The 19433-nt window shown below is 37.4% G+C and overlaps 1 protein-coding gene across 6 annotated transcripts in view; it reads right to left on the reverse strand.

The window, feature by feature from the left end:
* The window catches only part of BARD1 (BRCA1 associated RING domain 1), an 83775-nt gene that overhangs the window by 57151 nt on the left and 7191 nt on the right, over positions 1 to 19433 (reverse strand). For 4 of the 6 annotated variants that reach the window (XM_042950050.1, XM_042950049.1, XM_042950047.1 and 1 more), the window contains exons 2-3: positions 14863 to 14919; positions 10223 to 10371 (exon numbers count right to left, since the gene is read on the reverse strand). In XM_042950050.1, coding sequence (XP_042805984.1) covers positions 10223 to 10371; positions 14863 to 14919 — 206 coding nt within the window. The remainder of the gene's footprint in view (positions 1 to 10222; positions 10372 to 14862; positions 14920 to 19433) is intronic. The other 2 variants (XM_042950048.1, XM_042950052.1) reach the window with 2 other exon arrangements.

Consider the following 19433-nt stretch of genomic DNA (forward strand, 5'->3'; position numbering starts at 1 on the left):
TGGTATAGGACACCATCATCGTGCACTAGATTAGTAATAATAACCTCCTAAATCATCTCCCTGATTCTGTACTTGCTTCCTCCCCCATAAGTCTATTCTCAACAGAGCAGTCAGCGATCCCTTTATAACTCGTCAAATTATGTCACTAAAACCCTCCAGACTTCCACTCTGGCTCTGAAAAAGAGCCAAAATCTTAGTAGCCACCTAACAGGCCAGAAACAACCTGATCTTCCACTACCTTCCTGATCTCCTGTTCTCTCCTTACTTGCCATTCCAGCCACTGGACCTCCTCGCTGCTCTTCAAACCAATAAAATGTTTTATGTAAGTCAGATGGCATGAGTGCATCTGTGTTTTACAAAATCAGTCTTAAGTGGAGCGAGAGAAAAGAGATTGGAAGAAGGCAATCGTTAAGAGGCCAGAATAGGAGTGTAAGTAGAAGGTAACAAGACTGGAGAGGTGGTAGGAGGGGAAAAAAAAGAAGTCTTTGAAAAGTATTTAGGAGATAAAATTTATAGAATTTGGTGATGAAGTGAATACAAGAAGGCGGCGGTGACAAGGATGAGCCACGTGCTTCTGGCTGACACCACTGAAGGCAACTAGAGAAGAAACGCTGATGGGGGAAGGGGGGGAACACGAGCTGCCAGTGGTTCTGAGTGTCCTGCATACGTCTGCAGGGTGTGCCAAGAAGGCAAGGCCCTGGCTGCTCTGTACCCAGACACTTCTCAGGACTGTGTTTGCAGCATGCATATCTGAGGGACTGGGCAGTGTCTCCCAGCAGGAAAAAAAAAAAGCAAGCCCATTTGGGCTTACCACAAAAAGTCAATTCCCTAAGCTTAGAGTTCATGTCCTGTATCGCAACCCACTCTGTGTATGCAGGAATCCACAATGGACCTTTTGCCAATTACAATCAAAGTTGCAAAACTGCCAAATAAAACATCAGCAAATCAAATCCAGGAATTTCAAAGGCAATATGGTAAAATACTTGCAAATTTTAAATGTATACACCCTTTCACAAAGCAATTTGGCCTCTAGTCATCTATCTTACCAAATATAGAAAATATCCATGCATGTACCTGCAAACATAAATGTGTAAGAATGTTAACTGCAGCAATATTCCTAATAGCATAAATCAGGGGGGAGAATCAGTGTTCATCAATCGGCAATGAATTAACTATGGATCATTTACACTACAAGATCTTATCTGGCCACTTCAAGACACTTGTTAAGTGTAGCACAATCTCATTTATGTTCTAAAAATTCTATTGCATTTATGTCCAAATATCTTCATAAATTCATGGAACTAGAAAACTAAACAATGAAAACAGCACCTCTGTAAAAGAAAGCAATTTCTACTTTTCAGTTGAGGGAAAATGGTGGAGGAGGACTTTCACACTTTACACTTTTATATGGCTTAATCTGTTGTAAAAAGAATGCTCTCTTATATTTCTTATATAAATTAAACAGAAAACAAAACTTGTTTAAGGTCATACAACTAGTTGCTGAAAGGGCTAGCATTTGAGCTCATACCTATTTTCACAAAACATTAAAACTTTTCACCAAGTATCACTACATGTGATATTGTAATTTATAGTAATAAAATATATTAGGTCTTCATCTACAGTTCCTGGTACAAAGGTCCAAAAACCTTTGTAATTTCCCAAGAGAACCTATAGGGGCATCTTTTGTTATAAATATTTAGTTATGTTTCCAGTTTCTAAAATAGTATGAGTGATAAAGAGGAAATGGGTGTCTTCTCTTCTTCATAACTGCTTCTTTCAACCACACCTAAGCTTACATTAATGAGGTGACTTCTTGGAGTCCCTCTAAGGATAAAGGCTGGTTGCCTGGGGAACCAATCAAGATGAGAAAGTTAAAGCTTTCAGTCCCACCCCCAACCTTCAAGAGGAGAGAGGAGCTGCAAGTTGAACTAATCACTGGAAGCCAATGATTTAATCAATTATGCCCAAAAGGAAGGGTTTAGGAAGCTTCCAAGTTGATGAACATATGGAGGTCTTGGGAGAGCAGCACACCCAGAGAGGGCAATAAAGCTTCACACCCCTTCCCACACTCCTTGCCCTATGAATCTCCTCTCTTTGGCTGTTCCTGAGTTACAACCACTGAATAGGGAACAGTAATCTAGTAAGTAAAACATTTTCCTGAGTTCTCTGAGTCACTCTAGCAAATTAATCAAACTCAAGGAGGTCCTGGGAACCTCCAAGATAAAGCCAGGTAGCATCTGAAGGGCGGTGGGGGGCAGACTTGTGGGACTGAGCTCTTAACCTGTGTTGGCTCTTAATGCTATCTCCAGACAGGCAGTGTCAGAACAGAGTGAAACTGTAGGACACCCAGCCAGTGTCACAGAACAACTTAATGTGTGGAAAACCCACACATCTAGTGAAGTAGAGGAGTAGTGAAGTAGAGGAGGCACACAGGAAAAGTGAGCTTTTCTTTCCTCTCTATATATTATCATCTCTATATGTATTGTATTTTTTTAGACCTACCAATCTTGCCCATTAACAGATGAGTAAGAAATAGTCAGTGAATGAGTTGTATAGTGATCTACTTTCGGATTCTGTCAGTGATCCTCCTTCAAGTTGTCTTATTTAGTTTTTGCCTTTCAGCCCATTTGTTTTTCTTTAAAAAATATTCCCAGGGCACCTGGGTGGCTCAGTTGGTTAAGCCTCCAACTCTTGGTTTCAGCTCAGGTCATGATCTCACAGGTTTGCAACATCAAGCCCCACACTGGGCTCTAAGCTGACAGCGAGAAGCCTGCTTGGGATTCTCTCTCCCTCTCTCTCTGCCCCTTCCCAATTTGTGTTCCCCTTTTCTCTCAAAAATAAATAAATGTTTAAAATATATATATATTCCCTCAAAATTCTTTCCTCCCACCCCACACAGGGGTGGTAAAACCAACCCAGGTCAGCCCAGCACAGTGGTGAGCACAATCAGTGGTGCTCAAAAAATACTGGCGAATAAATTATTTGATATCTGCTCTTAAATCTTGAGAAGCATTTATATAAGAGAGGTTACATTTTAAAGGCTAGAAGAAAACTTGAGAGTCACTCAATTCTCTCACTTGAAGAATTAAAGTTAAAAAGAGAGGAGAGGCAGGGAGGTCACCCAATCCAGCATTCCTCTCCACAGGAACTGGATTACCAAGATGCTGTTTCAGGTATAGGAAAGAACCCAGGAAAGGCAGGGAAACTGGAAAAACTACCACCACCACCTGACAAGGTTAACAATGCCTAACAAATAATTTCCTACTGCCTGAACTCATTCTCCAAATTGACAGAATTAGTAATCTCCTTTGACCAACAAAGGTACTTGGAGTATGTTTTATTTGTCCTAAGAAAGAAAAGAAAGAAAAGCAAGAAAAGAAAGAGCAAGCTATCATATTAATGTTTTTTTCCTGAGAAGTCACTCCTCATTCAAGATGAAGAGAACTCTTTATTTATAAGACTTTTCTTCCATTACAGACTCTAAAGCAAAATTTTAACAAACTTAGTTCTAACACTATGCTACTTTAAAAAGAAAACCAGTGGTATCTTTTTTCCTAAGAACTGGTAACATCTGCTATGTAGGAAATAAATGTGTCTGATGCTACTAAGGTGTTATATAAAATTGCCAAGTGTGCTTATTCCTGAAAAGTTTGAATACTTAAGAGATACAACGTAATTTTAGTTTCATTTTTCTTATTTGTTTCTGGGAATAGATTTCTTCTCAACATTCTCATGCCTTAAAATATTAACAAGAGAAAAGGAAATTATGAAAGAAGTTATTTTTAAATTCCTTTTATTTTTATTCACACAGAACATTTTTTTTATTTTATCATTTAAAATTATTAATACACCAGAGGATGAGTAAACTAAAATCTCCAATCTCTTTAGTTCAAAACTGATTTTTCTATTCCTCTTTCACCTCCTATTTCGTGGGCATAAAGCTCCTATGTTTATAAAGAGATCCGTAAAGACAGCACTTTAAACAGGTAAGAAAAATGAAAAATAGATTTTAAAAAACAAATAATTCGTATTTAGCTCTGTAGAAAGTTCACAGACATGATCTCTAGCGAAGGAATTCAGTCAAACTCCATTCTATTCCAAAGAAGCCATCCCTTCCTCCTGGTGCAAATGGTAGCATTATACTGGCCAGAGAGTAAGACAACAAACCCAGCTGAAGCCAGGAGTGTGTAGCTGAGTAACATCAGACTCTCTGGCATCCTTCTTACATCCTAGCTGAACATCACTTGGTCCACAAAGTGTTACTAGATTAGGATCTTGGAAATAAAAACAATCAAGATGAGGTATCTTGGAAATAAAAACAATCAGAGTGAGGTATCCATTCACACAGAAGACTTAATGTCTAATTTCTAACAAGGTCTTTCCTCTGCAGTGATTGGTAGATTTCAAAAACAAGTCATTTCTGATATAATTTCACATCTAGAGGAAAGGTCAACACGAAATGTTACCAGTGTTACTTTTTAAGAATCTAGATTACAAAGACTTAACGGTTAATCCTCTGGTAGTCTGTAAAAACTTGTATTTGATTTTCCAAAATTTCTTTTAAAGATAGATGATGACATTTTCAATTAAAAACAAGTCAAATGCTAGGACCCTCGGGTGGCTCAGTCGGTTAAGTGTCCAACTCTTGGTTTCAGCTCAGGTCATGATCTCAAGGTTCATGAGTTCAAGCCCTGCGTGGGCTCTGTGCTGACAGTACGGAGTTTGCTTGGGTTTCTGTCTCCCTCCCTCTCTCTGCCCCTCCCCCACAGGCACACTGTCTCTCTGGGTGTCAAAATAAATACATTAAATTTTTTTTTTTTTTTTTAAAAACAAGTCAAGTGCTAAAGTCCTTAATGCTTATAAAATTTACAAAATGTAGAATTTCAGGGTGCCTGGCTAGCTTGGTCAGTGGAGTGTGCGACTATTGATCTTGAGATTGTCAGTTAGAGTCCCATGTTGGGTATAGAGATTACTTAAAAACAAAATCTTTACAAAACAAACAAAACACGGATGTCATACTCAGGTCTATGTATCCCTTAAATTACAAAGAAGTGAATGAAAAGAGCATATATTCATGTAATTTATACATACACAATAATCTCACTAATCATCCAGTAGCAATAAATACTCTCAGGAAGATTTCATTTTGACCTTTTTTCTAGACTTGCAATTGTATCAGAAATGACTTGTTTTTGAAATTACGCATCTTGTCCTAACTAAGCAAGGACCACAGCAGCAAACATGATTGTAAATTCTGCATTTTACACAGCATTTCTAAGTTTAACCTGTAAAAAGCAAAACCCCCACCTTGCTGGAACATAAATCACAATATTAACAGCTACAACAATTTTTATGAGTGAATGCTTCTAAGCATTATAAACTGTCATATTCATTTCATGAAGAAAAATATTGGTCCTTCCTCCACATAGTAAATTTCTTCATGATGACATTTTTAAAAATTCTATCCCTGAGTATAAATATTTCTGAGGACACCCACAAGATATCGAGGAACAGAGATGCACATGTTGCTAAGAAGAAGCTTTGCCAAGTTTTTTCTTAAAATTTAATAATAAACTATAGAAAAAGGAGGCAATTAGAAAACGTGATTTAGCTATCATTAATCTACATCAAAGGATTATAATGATGTACATTGTGTGTCTTTCAAATTATTCTCTATTATAGGTTTCACAACAGAAGTTGAGAAATCTCTTTGACAAACTAGTCCCTTATTAAAAATCAAAGGAAAGTACTTTGCTACCATCTGTGCAACATTAACGCCTTCAACCGCAAGAATGATTATTTTGTAAGTTAAGAAGTATTCAGTTCTATTTTAAAAAAACAACAGCAACACAACTATTCAAATGTTCATCTTCATCTATTATAAGAAAGTCATAACATATATGAAACACTATGTAATTCACTATAGAAAGACAAGCATCTCTTTGGAAGCCAGAAAACAGAAAAGGAAATTGTGATCCCATGAAAGCATAATCAAAATGTGTTTTTTTTTTGTTTTTTTTTTTAGACGTCACCACCAATACCAACAAATGCTTCACAGAGCCTGACCAGCACCTGCAAGGTCTGATTTAATATGATGGGAAGCAATATAAAATACAAACTTTTAAATTTAACTCCATTAGTAGAAAACAGATTATGTTATAAAGAATAAGGTAAAATTATCCATAAATGGTTTTCAGAAAAATTTGTGACAATCTTTTCTCTTGAAAGTACACTGAACTGAGGAAAACCTGTTCAAGTATTTAGAAGCTCATTTTAAAAAGCATTACTATAAATCAGGCTTCTTTATCTCTAGTATATCATATACCATGTCCATGATTTGACAAGTTCTTCTTAATTACCCACCTTAATTACAGTAATTATATATTTCATAGTAAATGCAACTAACAAGGTTCTTTTGAAAGATAAATTGTGAACTACAGGGCTTAAAAAAAATAGAGATGTAGATATCTGACCATCCCACTTAATTCATCACCGTCAACACCCATTTAACAGAACTAGATGATTTTCAAGCTACACCTTGGGATCACTTAATCTAACACCCTTATTTTATGAGATCTGTTTCCAATTTCCTCATTATAAAGAGGATAAACCAGGATGCCTGGATGGCTCGGCAGGTTAAGCATCCAATTCTTGGTTTTGGCTCGGGTCATGATCTCATGGTTTGGGGCATCAAGCCCTGTGTTGGGCTCTGCACTGACAGCGTGGGCCTACTTGGGATTCTCTCTCTCTCCCTCTCCCTCTCCCTCTCTCTGCCCCTCCCCACCCCACACACCTGTGTTCTCTCTCCCCAAATAAATAAACACTAAAAAAAAAAGAGGATAAAACGTAATTTGTCCCCAACTGTTAGTTCCCTCTACCTAGTAACCTAGTACACCTTATACCACTTTAATTTTAGAGGTACTTGCTACGTAAACTAACATAAGGTACTACATAAAATATCGAATACACTATAAAGAAACAGAGAAATACCCTCAAAAAAACTCCAATGCCCTTTGAGGCTAGTTTGTTTTGGCAGAACCTCAGGAGGAAAAGTTAATGCGATGCCACTAATCAGCAGAATAAGTTTGGCACCATGTAAATTATAGCTCTGGACAGAGATTTGTATTTCAATATGTTTACACCCTAGATTTACCATCTTCTGTAAAAGGAGAAAAGGAAGATGCTACCATTATAAAATGAATTGTTGAAATCAAAACCTGAGAATTTGTTTTAAAATTGTTTTGGGGATGCCTGGGTGGCTGAGTCAGTTAAGCGTCCAAATTCGGCTCGGGTCATGATCTCATGGTTCATGAGTTCAAGCCCTACACAGGGCTCTCTGCTGTCAGCCCAGAGCCCACATCAGATCCTGTTCTCTTCTCTCTCTCTCTCTCTCTCTCTCTGCCCCTCCCCCGCTCATGTGCACTCATGCACATGCTCTCTCTCTCAAAAATAAATAAACATTAAAAAAAGCTTTTTAAATAAAATAGCTTTAATTAAGTTTAGTCTCTGGGGTATGAATTAACCCTTACCACTGCCAATTTGTCTCCAATTCAACAAGTACAATGAACACCTATACACCTAACCAAAGCATTGTGCTAAATAAATGTGCAGTGTAAGTAAGTAAACAAACTTACACTGTGACCTTCCTGCATAACCTAAGTCCTCAATTTCCTCACCTACAGAATAAGTGATTTAGGATGACCTTCCTGCTCCTAAAATTTTGATTGTATGTTATCCAAACTGTGAAATTTCAATTCATGCTAAAATAAGTAATGATAAAGCCAGCACTGCTGAAGTCTGGTCAGACAAAAGTAGTTAGTACTCACTATAATAAGGAAAATGAACACAAAACGGCTTTCGAAAAATGAATCACCATAATCCTCTCCTCAAACTCCCAATCTATTTTTACATGACAAAGACAACATTCTAAAAGGCCTCTGGCCCCATGCAAAAACTTATTCTAAACCTGATAATTTTTATAAATACCCTTAGCAGTGATGAAATATGGAGACATTTCATACATGGTCCACAAAATATGAAAACCATACTAAAGACTCAACCATCATTAACGCCAATAGAATTTCTGGAGAAGTCCCCTACCTTATTCTTCTTTGCACCCCAAGGCACTATACCCGTACCCCACTATGCTATAATTCACTACCCATCAAGAGTTACTCTGCTCCCTTTTTATTAGCATTAAAAAAGTCACATTACACATTACATTGTTATGGGTTAAACTGTGTTCCTCATAAAATTCATCTATCCAAGTCCTACTCCCAGTACCTCAGGATGTGACCTCAGGAAACAGGGTCATTACAGATATAATTAGTAAAAACTAGTAGAGTGGGACTCTATAGTGCAAAAAGACTGGTGTCTTTATAAATATGGGGAAATTTAACATAAACACGCATGCAGGGAGAACACCATGTAACACGAAGACTGCTATCTACAAACCAGGCAGAGAGGCCCTCCTCTCACAGACCTCCCTGACAGACATCCTTCCCTGACAGACATCCTTCCCTCACAGACTATGATGGCACTAACTATACCAACACCTCAATCTAGAACTCCTAGCCTCCAGAACTGTGAGATCATAAATTTGTGTTATTTAAGCCACACAGTTTGTGGTGTTTTGTTACAGCAGTCTGAGCAAGCTAATATATTACTGCACAGAAACTGGAGAAGAATCACATCAAACCATCACGACAGACAGAATTCTCAGAATAGCACCTCAGGTGTCAATGCATGGCCAATGTTCCTAAGAGACCACACATCTTGAAGATTCTGACAAAAGCCACTTTCAGGCAGACATGAACATTTTTCATATTGTACACTTAAATCAAGAGTTTAAGGGCACCTGGAAGACTCAGTCTGTAGAGAATGCAACTCTTGATCTCAGGGTTGTAAGTTTGAGCCCCACAGTGGGTTCAGAGATTACTTAAAAATTAGCAAATCTTAAAAAAAAAAAAAAAAATTTTAATCCTCCCCCTCAACTCCCTCCAAAGATGCATGAACTCTCTTTAATCAATGGTATCTGTATGGGGGGGGGCATATCATACACTAATCATTTTAATTACAAAATTAAACACTATCAGCCCTACCTCTGAGTAAGAAGGAAAAAAATACAGATGATAATAATGAAGTTTCTTCATTATGCTCTTAAAGAGATTTATAATGCAGTATTATTTTTTCAAAAAGGTAAATACTTTTTGAAATGTATATGAGTATATAATTACATCTGAAAACATGTAAAACTTTATCACGTAGCATATTATATCCTAAAAGAATAGAGTCTAATACAATGATGAGATGAAGAAAACTTTTCATAGGTAGACTATGATTTAAATTCTTCTTAAAAATATGGACCTAGTCAATAAGACAAAGTATTTGCCTTGTTTCTTTAATTTGTCTAATCAACTTCACCTTTAGTAGCTGACAATAACACAGCTTGTCAGAAATCTAAGATCAGAAGATTTAGAAATGGAAATTCAACCATTTTATGTGAGCATTATCAATCATTCACAGCATCCTGCCAATCAAGAAAAGGTTATCCTATAAACATAAACTAAAATGACATGATCTGATCAATAAAAAGACAATTCCAGTATCTAATTATGAAGATTCAAAACCTTTTACTTTCTTTCCACAGCTAATTAGTTCTCAGCAGAAAGCACAATGGGAAGATATATAGTTAATACACAGAGTCTAAGAACAATTTGAAAAACATTAACCCCCATTTAAATAGAAAAGAAAATGAATATTAGATTTTTGCTCTTTCAAAATGTGCTCATCTAATTAATTCAGTCTAGAAAAGCGATGCACAGAAGGTTGTATTCTATCTTGTAAAAGTGTATTTAAGTGAATTTAAGGACAAAATCACTTTTCCATGTATATTATTCAGAAATTATTATAACTGTAAAAAGCAGGCAATGTAGGTGGTGCAAAGTGTCTGGACTGACAATCAGAAGAAATGGGCTCTATTTCTCATTTCCAGTACTAACTACACATGTGATGTTAGGTGAGATCATTTAACCTCTTTGGACCCTGCTTTCTCTAAGTGATCTCTAAGTTATCTGTCACTTCTCAAAATAATTGCAAATGCTGTCAATCTTCAAATCTGAAATATGCCATCAGAATTCCTGACGGATCTTTACATACTTTCTGTGATCAATATGAATTCATCATCAGATATTTCATGAAGAGAGAGAGTGATCTTTCTCACCTGATAGCTTATTGTCATGCAGCAAATTCCGGAGCTTACTACAAAGCTGGATCATGCTGTCCAACTGTCTATTTATCTTCACATCTTGTATCCAGGCTGGGGTGTAACACACTGGACATCCGGTTCCAATGCAGTCACTTACACAATTACTTTAAAAATGTTAAAATATATACACATATATATACATATCAATGCATTCAGCAGAATTTTAATTCCAAAAAATAAACATAAACAGTTTGAACAGAAGTAAATAAAGGTTGTTTTAACAAGCAATGGGCAATCATATAATATTTGTTACAATGATGTTTTTGAAAGATTATGATACACACATACAAAATCTGTACCTAAAGTCGCTTAGGCCATTTGATATGAAGAGATTTTACTTAGACATTACTCTGCAAATCTTTTTCATGCAAATAAATCTATAGCTTCTAAGGGGTAAGAGTACAGAGAGGGACATAAATAAACATATTTAGTACCAAATGCATAACAGCCATGCATTTCAACCTTTTCTATCCTAAATCTTAACACTATGTTTCATGGAAAATTACTGCAAAGAGACTGGGAAAGGTAATTTTTGTTTTGTTTGCAGACAAGTGTCTAAAGGTTTTAAAGTAGTTTCTGAGAAAAGATACTTGATTCTTTCAGACATTTTTATAACCTGTAGACTCAATTAAATCATCTCAGGTTATCTGTCTAGGAGTTAAAGTCTCACAGTTAGGGGGATTTTCTTAACTTTAGGGGTTACAAACCCTTTGCAAATCTGAAGATATACATAAGCTCTTGTAGAAAAAAAGGGGGGGGGGTCACAATCCCCCTCCAAAGCTTATCTGTGGATTCAGAAATAAGAAACCTAACAATCCACTCTTCCCTTAGCCTCACCAAAGGAGCTCCAACAAGACTGGGTAACCTAACTGATAAAAACCACATCTCTCCCAAATACCACATTCCTTTTCATGTGACCCACTCATTTGTAGGCACAGAGGATTCTTATGAGATCCTTCCAGAAAAAGCCTGTGGTTAGTTCTATTATTTGTATCTTAGATTCTGGCATGATTTCTGATACAAAGTAACTCAATAATATGTTATAAAACAAATCTGTAATCCATACCTGGGCTAAGAGAGAGTTTCCAGATGAATGTCAAATTTCTTTAGCAAAGAAAGGGACTTCTTTGAGTTTCTTTGCTTGTACTTAAGAACCCTTAACTTAAAACTCCAACAGAGAAAATAGGGAAACTGATTGTACAGGGAACTGAAATCATCAATTGTTACGTAATACTTAAGTATTTGAGGAACACGATTGACAAGAGACACAATCCACTCATCAGGAAATCATTACCTTATTTTCAGATAAAGAAAATGAGATCCAAATAGGTGAGACACTTACCCAGCACCACACCAGTACTCAGTCTATTTTACACATTCTATAATGTTCATCTTATAAATGTTCTCAAATTATTTTGTAAACATTAATCTAGAATTCTGGGGAAAGATATCACTTCTCAATAGATCTGTATAACTCAGTAAGCCAGTATTTTCCAAATGACCGACAGATGTGGTCAGGAAATCATACTGGGTGAAAGATCCATTCACAGCATAGGATAAGTCAATGAAATTTATTGGAACAGAATACAAAAAGTTCACTGGTATCCTTTCCAAGTCCACACTGTAACAAATCTAAAGAAACTAGCACTTGCTAAGTAATGGTGTCGTATCAAAGAAGAATATCCATAATGATCTAAAAAGGCTATTTAAAAATCCTTCTTTTTTCCAACTATGCATATGTATAATACAATATCTTCCTCACTCACATACTGCAATCAAAACATTAGATCACAACAGAATGATTACATAAGTAGATACGAGAATCTACAGTCTTCTATTCATCAAAACAATGAAGAGATTTGCACAAATATAACACAGTGTCACTCTCACTAGTTTTTCTTTGGTTTATAAAATGGTTACTTTTCCTTAAAACAGTGTGACTTATGTTACTACGTAATGAGTTTATTACTGTTATTTTTAAGTGAATGGTATTTTTTAAATGTCTCAGTTTTACATGGTAAATACACACATACAAACAAAACTGCTTTGGGATCCTCAATTTTTAAAGGTGTAAAATGATCCAAAGCCAAAAAGTCTGCATATGTCTGCCATATGTTTTAAATGATTTCTACCTTAAAGAGAATACATGGACTACTTTTATCAGGGATTGACACGAAAGTACCTTGGAACTACCATAACACTGTCAATGACATAAAAATCTGTGCCCCTCCAACCAGCACCCCTCCACTTCAATGCTTCAACTAGACTGGTATATATCAAACCATCTTTTAAAACTGCATGGTATTTACGGGGTGCCTGGGTGGCTCAGTCGGTTAAGTGTCCAACTTCGACTCAGGTCACGATCTCACGGTTTGTGAGTTTGAGTCCCATGTTGGGCTCTGTGCTAACATCTCAGAGCCTAGAGCCTGCTTCAGATTCTTTGTTTCCCTTTCTCTCTCTGGTCCTCCCTCCCTCCCTCCGTCTCTCTCTCTCAAAAGTAAATAAACATTAGAAAACTGCATGGTATTTACAACATTTCCTAGCAGTTTTACACAGCTGCAAATCTGCAAAGAATACAGTTACCCAATTCTTGGCATCACATAATCAAAATTTGTCACCGATCTATTACATACAGCAAGTACATCAGCTGAAACAAAATAAATCTGCTTACTACCAAGTAAGGATAGGAAGTGGGCATATTTCATAAGGGCATCATGGGAGGTCTTTTGGAGGTGGTGACATCTGAGTTGAAACGTAACTGATGAAAAGTTAGCCTCACAAAAATTTGGCAGTACATTCTAGAAGGAGGAAATAGCAAGTGCAAAAGTTCTGAGGTGGGAATGACTTTGGTGTGTCTAATGAACTAAAAGGAGAAGGTAGCTAGACAGGGTGAGCTAGAAGGAAGTGTGGCTGGAGAGACAGGCAGGAATTGGGTCCTGTACAGGTCTTCCAGACCTTATAGTGAAGAGTAAGGATTTTATTCTAACTGTAAAAGAAGCCACTGGAGGATTTTAAGGAGGGTAAGGATATGGATGTGATTTACATTTTTAAAAGATCACTATTAAGAATGTAGAAAATGAGGAAGGGGAGCAGTTAAGAACTTATTATACTAGTCTGAGGAGAGATAATACAATGGTGGCTTGGATCAAATAAACAGTAGTAAATACAGAGAAGAGTGGGAAAATTCAAGATTCAAGGCACATTGTGAGGTGGAAGTGACAGAACTTAATGATGTGACAAGGAAGAGCAGTTGGGTATTACTTGTGGTTTCTGCCTTGAGCAGCTCTGTAGTCGGCAGTCCGCTTTATTGCCATGAAGATCTCTGACGTGGGCACAGGGGAAAGGAGGATGACTGACGCACGTGCCCTGCCCATGTGAAGTCCTTGTCATCATCCAAACGGAGAGCGGATGGGCAACGTGTACTATTCCCTATCCCAGCCTCCAGCTGGATATGCCCCATATATCAAATCCATGTTTCCAGAAGGAAAACTGGGACCCCAAGCATAGTCACTTCCCACACATCAGCCCACAGCAGTCACACAGTAAATTATTTTCTTGTGTGCTTAAACTTCATGCCGAAGTCGTTCATGCCAGATAGTCATGCGTCATTACTGAAGTCATTAAAAAACTGATGCAAAGGAGGCTACGTGGACCCTGTCTCAGAGACAATTAAACCAAGACATTCAGTCCTTTAATTGATTTCTCCAGAATAAGAAATAGAATGAGATGAAAATCTAATATTCTAATCTATATGCCAGGGCTTTCATACTATAACATGGACATAATTCCATAGTAACTATTATGGCTTGAACTGTGTCCCCCAAAAAGATGTTGAAGTCCTAACCCCCGGTACCTAATCTTATTTGGAAATAGGGTCTTTCTCGAGATCAAATTAACATGAGATTATCAAGGTGAGCCTTACTCCAGGAAAGCTGCCATTCTTACAAAAAGGGCAGGTTTGGACACAGAGACAAACATGCACACTAAAGAGAAGGCTGTGTGAACATGAAGGTCAAAATCAGTGATAGACCTACAATCCAAGGAAGGACAAAGATTGCCAGAAGACAAAGGTTCTCCACCACCAGAAGGTAGGACAGAATCACGGGACAGGTTTTTCCTCACAGCCCTCAGAAACAACCACCCTGCTGACACCTTGCTGTTGGACTTCTAGCCTCCACAGCTGTGAGACAATACATTTCTGTCATTCCAAACCACTCAGTCTTTGGGACTTTGTTACAGAAGCCCCAGAAAATTAATCCAGAGCAAGATTTTCACAATCTGGAAGGTCTAGACTCCAAAGTAACCAGAAGGGGGAAAAAAAAAAGAGCTGTATTTCAATTACATAACAGATTTTTCTCCCCAAGCTACTTGCTAAGCTATGCAACTCTGAACAAGTCACCCCCTTTGAGCTTTGATGCTCTTATTTGTAAAGTAAGACAGTTTTATGCATCAAAATGAGACAATGTACAGTAAGTTATTTGTAGCCTATGAGAGTTACACAAACATAACACACAACATATTACTAATATGGTAATTATTAGTAATGACCTAGTAAAAAATATAGTTACACTATGGATCAAGTCATAATTACTTACCTACAGAAGATGTGCTCACATCCCCCTAAACACACAGGCTCCCTCAGAATATTAGTGCTGTTTGAAGAAAGGAAGACAATCAAGACTTAGGTCATTGTGAGATAAACACTTATTACCCAACATTTCATAAATCCAAGGGCCAACACTACTGTATTTCTCTTTCCAAAGCAGAAGATTAGGATATATTTATTTGAAAGGCTGTTACTCACTGATTAAATATTGTATCATCACACATCTGCTGAATTCAAATAGCTACTAGCAAACTCAGTGCAAACTGTAACATTTTTTATAACGCATATAGTGGGAATTCAGAAAGAAGGAACTTTGTGTAAGTATCCCTATACCTTTATAGAGGATGGCAAAACCGACCACTGACTGCTTCTTTCAATTACTAAGATACATCTTCGCTTAATGATTCAAAGTATAGACCATAAATTTCAAAATAAGGCCTAAAAGGCAGAATGACCATATAACATATTGTCCAAATGAGAACATTTCTGGGAGTGACAGGGCATGACAACTAAACAGGACACTGGGATAGCAGGTGTAAACCAGAACCGACCCAGGAAAATCAGAACATCTGACCACCTTGACCATAAGCATTCATGGTTTCCCATAGGAATACACTGGTTTCTGGCTATTGTTAAGAGGCAATTTATTTTACATAGATGCCTTGTCAAAAATACAGCCATTCTTTCAGTTCACAATTAACTGACTGTTTTGTTCGTTAAGCAACTGCAAACAGGAATCATCAGATTGACATTCTACAGACTGAATGAGAGTCATGGCATTGGGGAAAGAGAGAGAGAAACACAATTACTGTCCATCAAAATACGTGCTACATTTGATAATCCTCAGAAAGTAACAGTACGTACTTATTAATAAACACATCAAGTCATTGTATTCAGAGAGCGTAATGCAGCAAGAGCAAACAGGAGAAAATAAAGCTTTTGAAGGATGAATATTTTTTGTGCTTGGTTTATTACACTAACCTTAGGACCTTTAGGTATTTACAGCATTATTATCCAATTACCTCTGTACATGTACCACATATCAATAAAAACAGTTTTCCACATTTCTTGAAAGATCAAAAGTATCAAATAGCACATTTAATAGATGTGAACATTAAAGTGAAATTGAGCTTTCAGAAAGAATGCTAAAAACAGAGTACACACCTATAATGTTATCCTCAAGATACCAAAAATGGTGCTCACTGACATTATAAAACCCATTGCTTTTTAAAAACTCACAATGTCTGATTTTTCTATCCCACCACACAGATCACAGTGTAAAAATATGACTTGTGAAGTGCCAGGCACTTTTGTGACTCTGGCAATGAAGATGATCTCTGCTACAATGCTCACGCTCCTCCTATAATTTCTGCTCACTATTTCACCCACCAAATCTAATCTGATCTCTCCTGATCAAGTGTGTTGAATTCTACTTCATCACAAGTTTGGCTCTAAGATCTCAGAAGTGATGTATCTCACTTCCTCCTATCATTATATACTCCCTATATTTTTTTTATTCCACCACTCTGACCAAACCTCCACCTTCAGTTGCTCTCTGCCTTCAGACAAGGCCATTCAGTTCATTAGCTCCTTGGATTCCCAGGCCACAATTACTACTTCACGGACATCTCCACCACCACCACCCTATTTGCATTGACCTTTTGGACACTCACAGATGCCAGGAATACCAGATAGGCCCCACAGTCCACTCCTTCCTTGCCTACTCTCAGGGGATGAATAACAATGATAAAAAGACAGATATATACAGACAGATATATACACGTGTCTCTATACATTCAGTTGGTACTTTCTTCACCTTTGTAGAACAAATGCTTGAATAGATGGCTATTCAAAACAATCTCCATGCTCCTAAATCCCATTAACCTGACTGTGAGCTTTTCACCACCTGGGCCTATTCCTTCCTCTTCACCCATAACCCTGTCCCTCCCTCTGGGCTCAGGGGGAAAGATGTCCTGAAGTCATTCTTCCTTCTTAAAATGTGCTGCTCTCCCTGTCCCTAGATCCAGTATCTTCCCTGTCTCCTAAAGTAGTCGATTCTCATCATTATACTCAGCAAAATTTCTTCTTCTATCTGCAACTAAACACGCACAGGTACTCTCTCCTCCACCCTAAAAAGTAGCCCTTTCTTCAGCTCCTGCCTCACTCTACCTTCAGCCCCAGCTCTTCCCCTCTCTGTGGATGTAAAGTCCTCAGAAAGTGCTCTACACGGTTCTCTCCATCTCCTTATCTCCCTAGCTTGAACTCCCAACTCTGCTGAAACTATTCCCTAAAGCATTTTTAGGCCTCGTTCTCCCTGACTTCTCTGTGAGGCAACACTGATCTCACATTCTTTCCTGAAACCTTTCCTTCTGTTGAGTTTTAATTTTCTTATAGCACATTTATCCGCCTATTCCACCATTTCGTTAGCTGCTTCTTTTCCTGTCTCTCAATTGTAGGCTTATCCCCAGGACGCAGTTCACAGTCTTCTGGCTTTCTATGGCAGTACTCGACTCAATGCCTTGATTCTATTTCTAAACTTAAATTTCCTTTTTACGATGACTCTGAACCCTTTATCTCTGGTTCTGACCCTTCACCCTAGCAATGAGATGCTATAGTGTGATTAGCAATGATTCTAGTATCTATGAATAATTGATAAATTATACTAATTCTAATTAGTGAGCTAGAATATATTTTTTGTTGCTGTTAACAGATGAGGAAGGACACTGGAAGACTGACAGAGAAGTATATGCATGTGCAGAAAAGTATGTATGCGTGCATAGTGGAAGGAGCAGGGAGAGGGGTGTTATACCCAACACTGGGAGAGGGAGGTGTGGTGTCAAGTTCAAAAAATTGTTAATGAAGAGCTCACAGAGCAGATAAAGAGTGGCACTGATCTCTGTCAAAGCCAGGCTTTCAGACAATGGCTAGAGCTTAGAGGAGAAGATACTCTGCAATAAAACAATTTTTATTACAACCAGACAATAAGTATCAAAATTTTAAATGCATCCACTTTTTTTTTTTTAATTTTTTTTTATATTTATTTATTTTTGACAGACAGAGAGACAGAGCATGAGCAGGGGAGGGGCAGAGAGAGGGAGACACAGAATCTGAAGCAGGCTCCAGGCTCCGAGCTGTCAGCACAGAGCCCGATGCGGGGCTCGAACTCACAGACCGCGAGATCATGATCTGAGCCGAAGTCGGTCGCTTAACGACTGAACCACCCAGGCGCCCCTAAATGCATCCACTTTTAATTCAACTATTCCCGTGTCAGGAATTTATCCTTCAGAGATACTCAGGTGCTTGCAAAACTGAAACTCTAAAATACCAAAGATGTCTATCTAGACAGGATAATAAAGAGATTCCAGAGATTAAGAAATAAAACGTCATATATATATGTCTGTATACACACACACACATACATATACACATATACATACATACATACACATATATACATATACACATATATATACATATATGCATATAAATATTTCTTGTTTTAAGGATCCAGAACAGCATATGACATCCCAAGGGTGACAAGGGATACCCAGCCTTCAAAATAATGATTGAAAATTATTTTGTCCTTCAAATTTTATACCCAGTCATCTCCCACAGTAGAAAGTGAACAGATAATAGTAAGAAAACTGATCTTTTAGTGCAGGAAGTTAGAAAGTTAATAAATAATGTCTAAAATGGAAAAAATCAAGAGGTAGCAATAGAAACCTATTATTTGGAAATGTAGATGTAAACCATGAAGAACTAAGAGATGAAAGAAGTTGTATCTGGAGTACAGATGAAGCAAATGAATATTTTTATTATGTCTCTGACTTAATGACTGTTGATTATAGTCATGCATAATTTTATTTTATTTTTTTAAGATTTTTTTTAAGTACTCTCTACACCCAACATGGGGCTTGAACTCACAACCCTGAGATCAAGAGTTGCAGGCTCCACTGACAGAGCCAGCCAGGCACCCTGTTCACAAATAATTTCAACTAAAACTTTGTAAAGGCCATGGACAAGGATATTCACTCCAGCACAGCTTATTAAAGCCAAAGACCAGAAACAATCTAAATTTTAACCAACAAGAAAATGGTTAAATAAATCATGATACATCTCCCTGACGTATAGTATCTTCTCATCTGAGGCTTACAATGCTTATACAAACACAGAGAACCTCTTAAAGGACACATAATAAATTGATCATAGTGGGTTCTTAAAGAAAAGGATTCAGGCCCACCTGTCATTCCCTTAAATATTTAATCACCATATACCTTAATATTTTAATGCATGTATTATTTCAATTTTTAAAAACTTAATATTAGAAAGTTCTTCACAATCCAGTTAACTCCAAAGCAAGCAACATTTTCTTGCACTGCTCCTCCACAAAAAAAAAAACCTCTGCTCTCAGCAGGCCAGTGTCTGTAACATTTCTCAAATAATACCCAAGATCCAAAACCAGATTGCTCAGGCTGTTCTCCCATCCTAGAATACACTTCCTCCTCACAACTCCCAAAACTATTCAAGCCCAACACATTATCCAAATATTATACAGGATGA

This window comes from Panthera leo, chromosome C1 (assembly GCF_018350215.1).
Source record: "Panthera leo isolate Ple1 chromosome C1, P.leo_Ple1_pat1.1, whole genome shotgun sequence".
NCBI lineage: Eukaryota > Metazoa > Chordata > Mammalia > Carnivora > Felidae > Panthera > Panthera leo.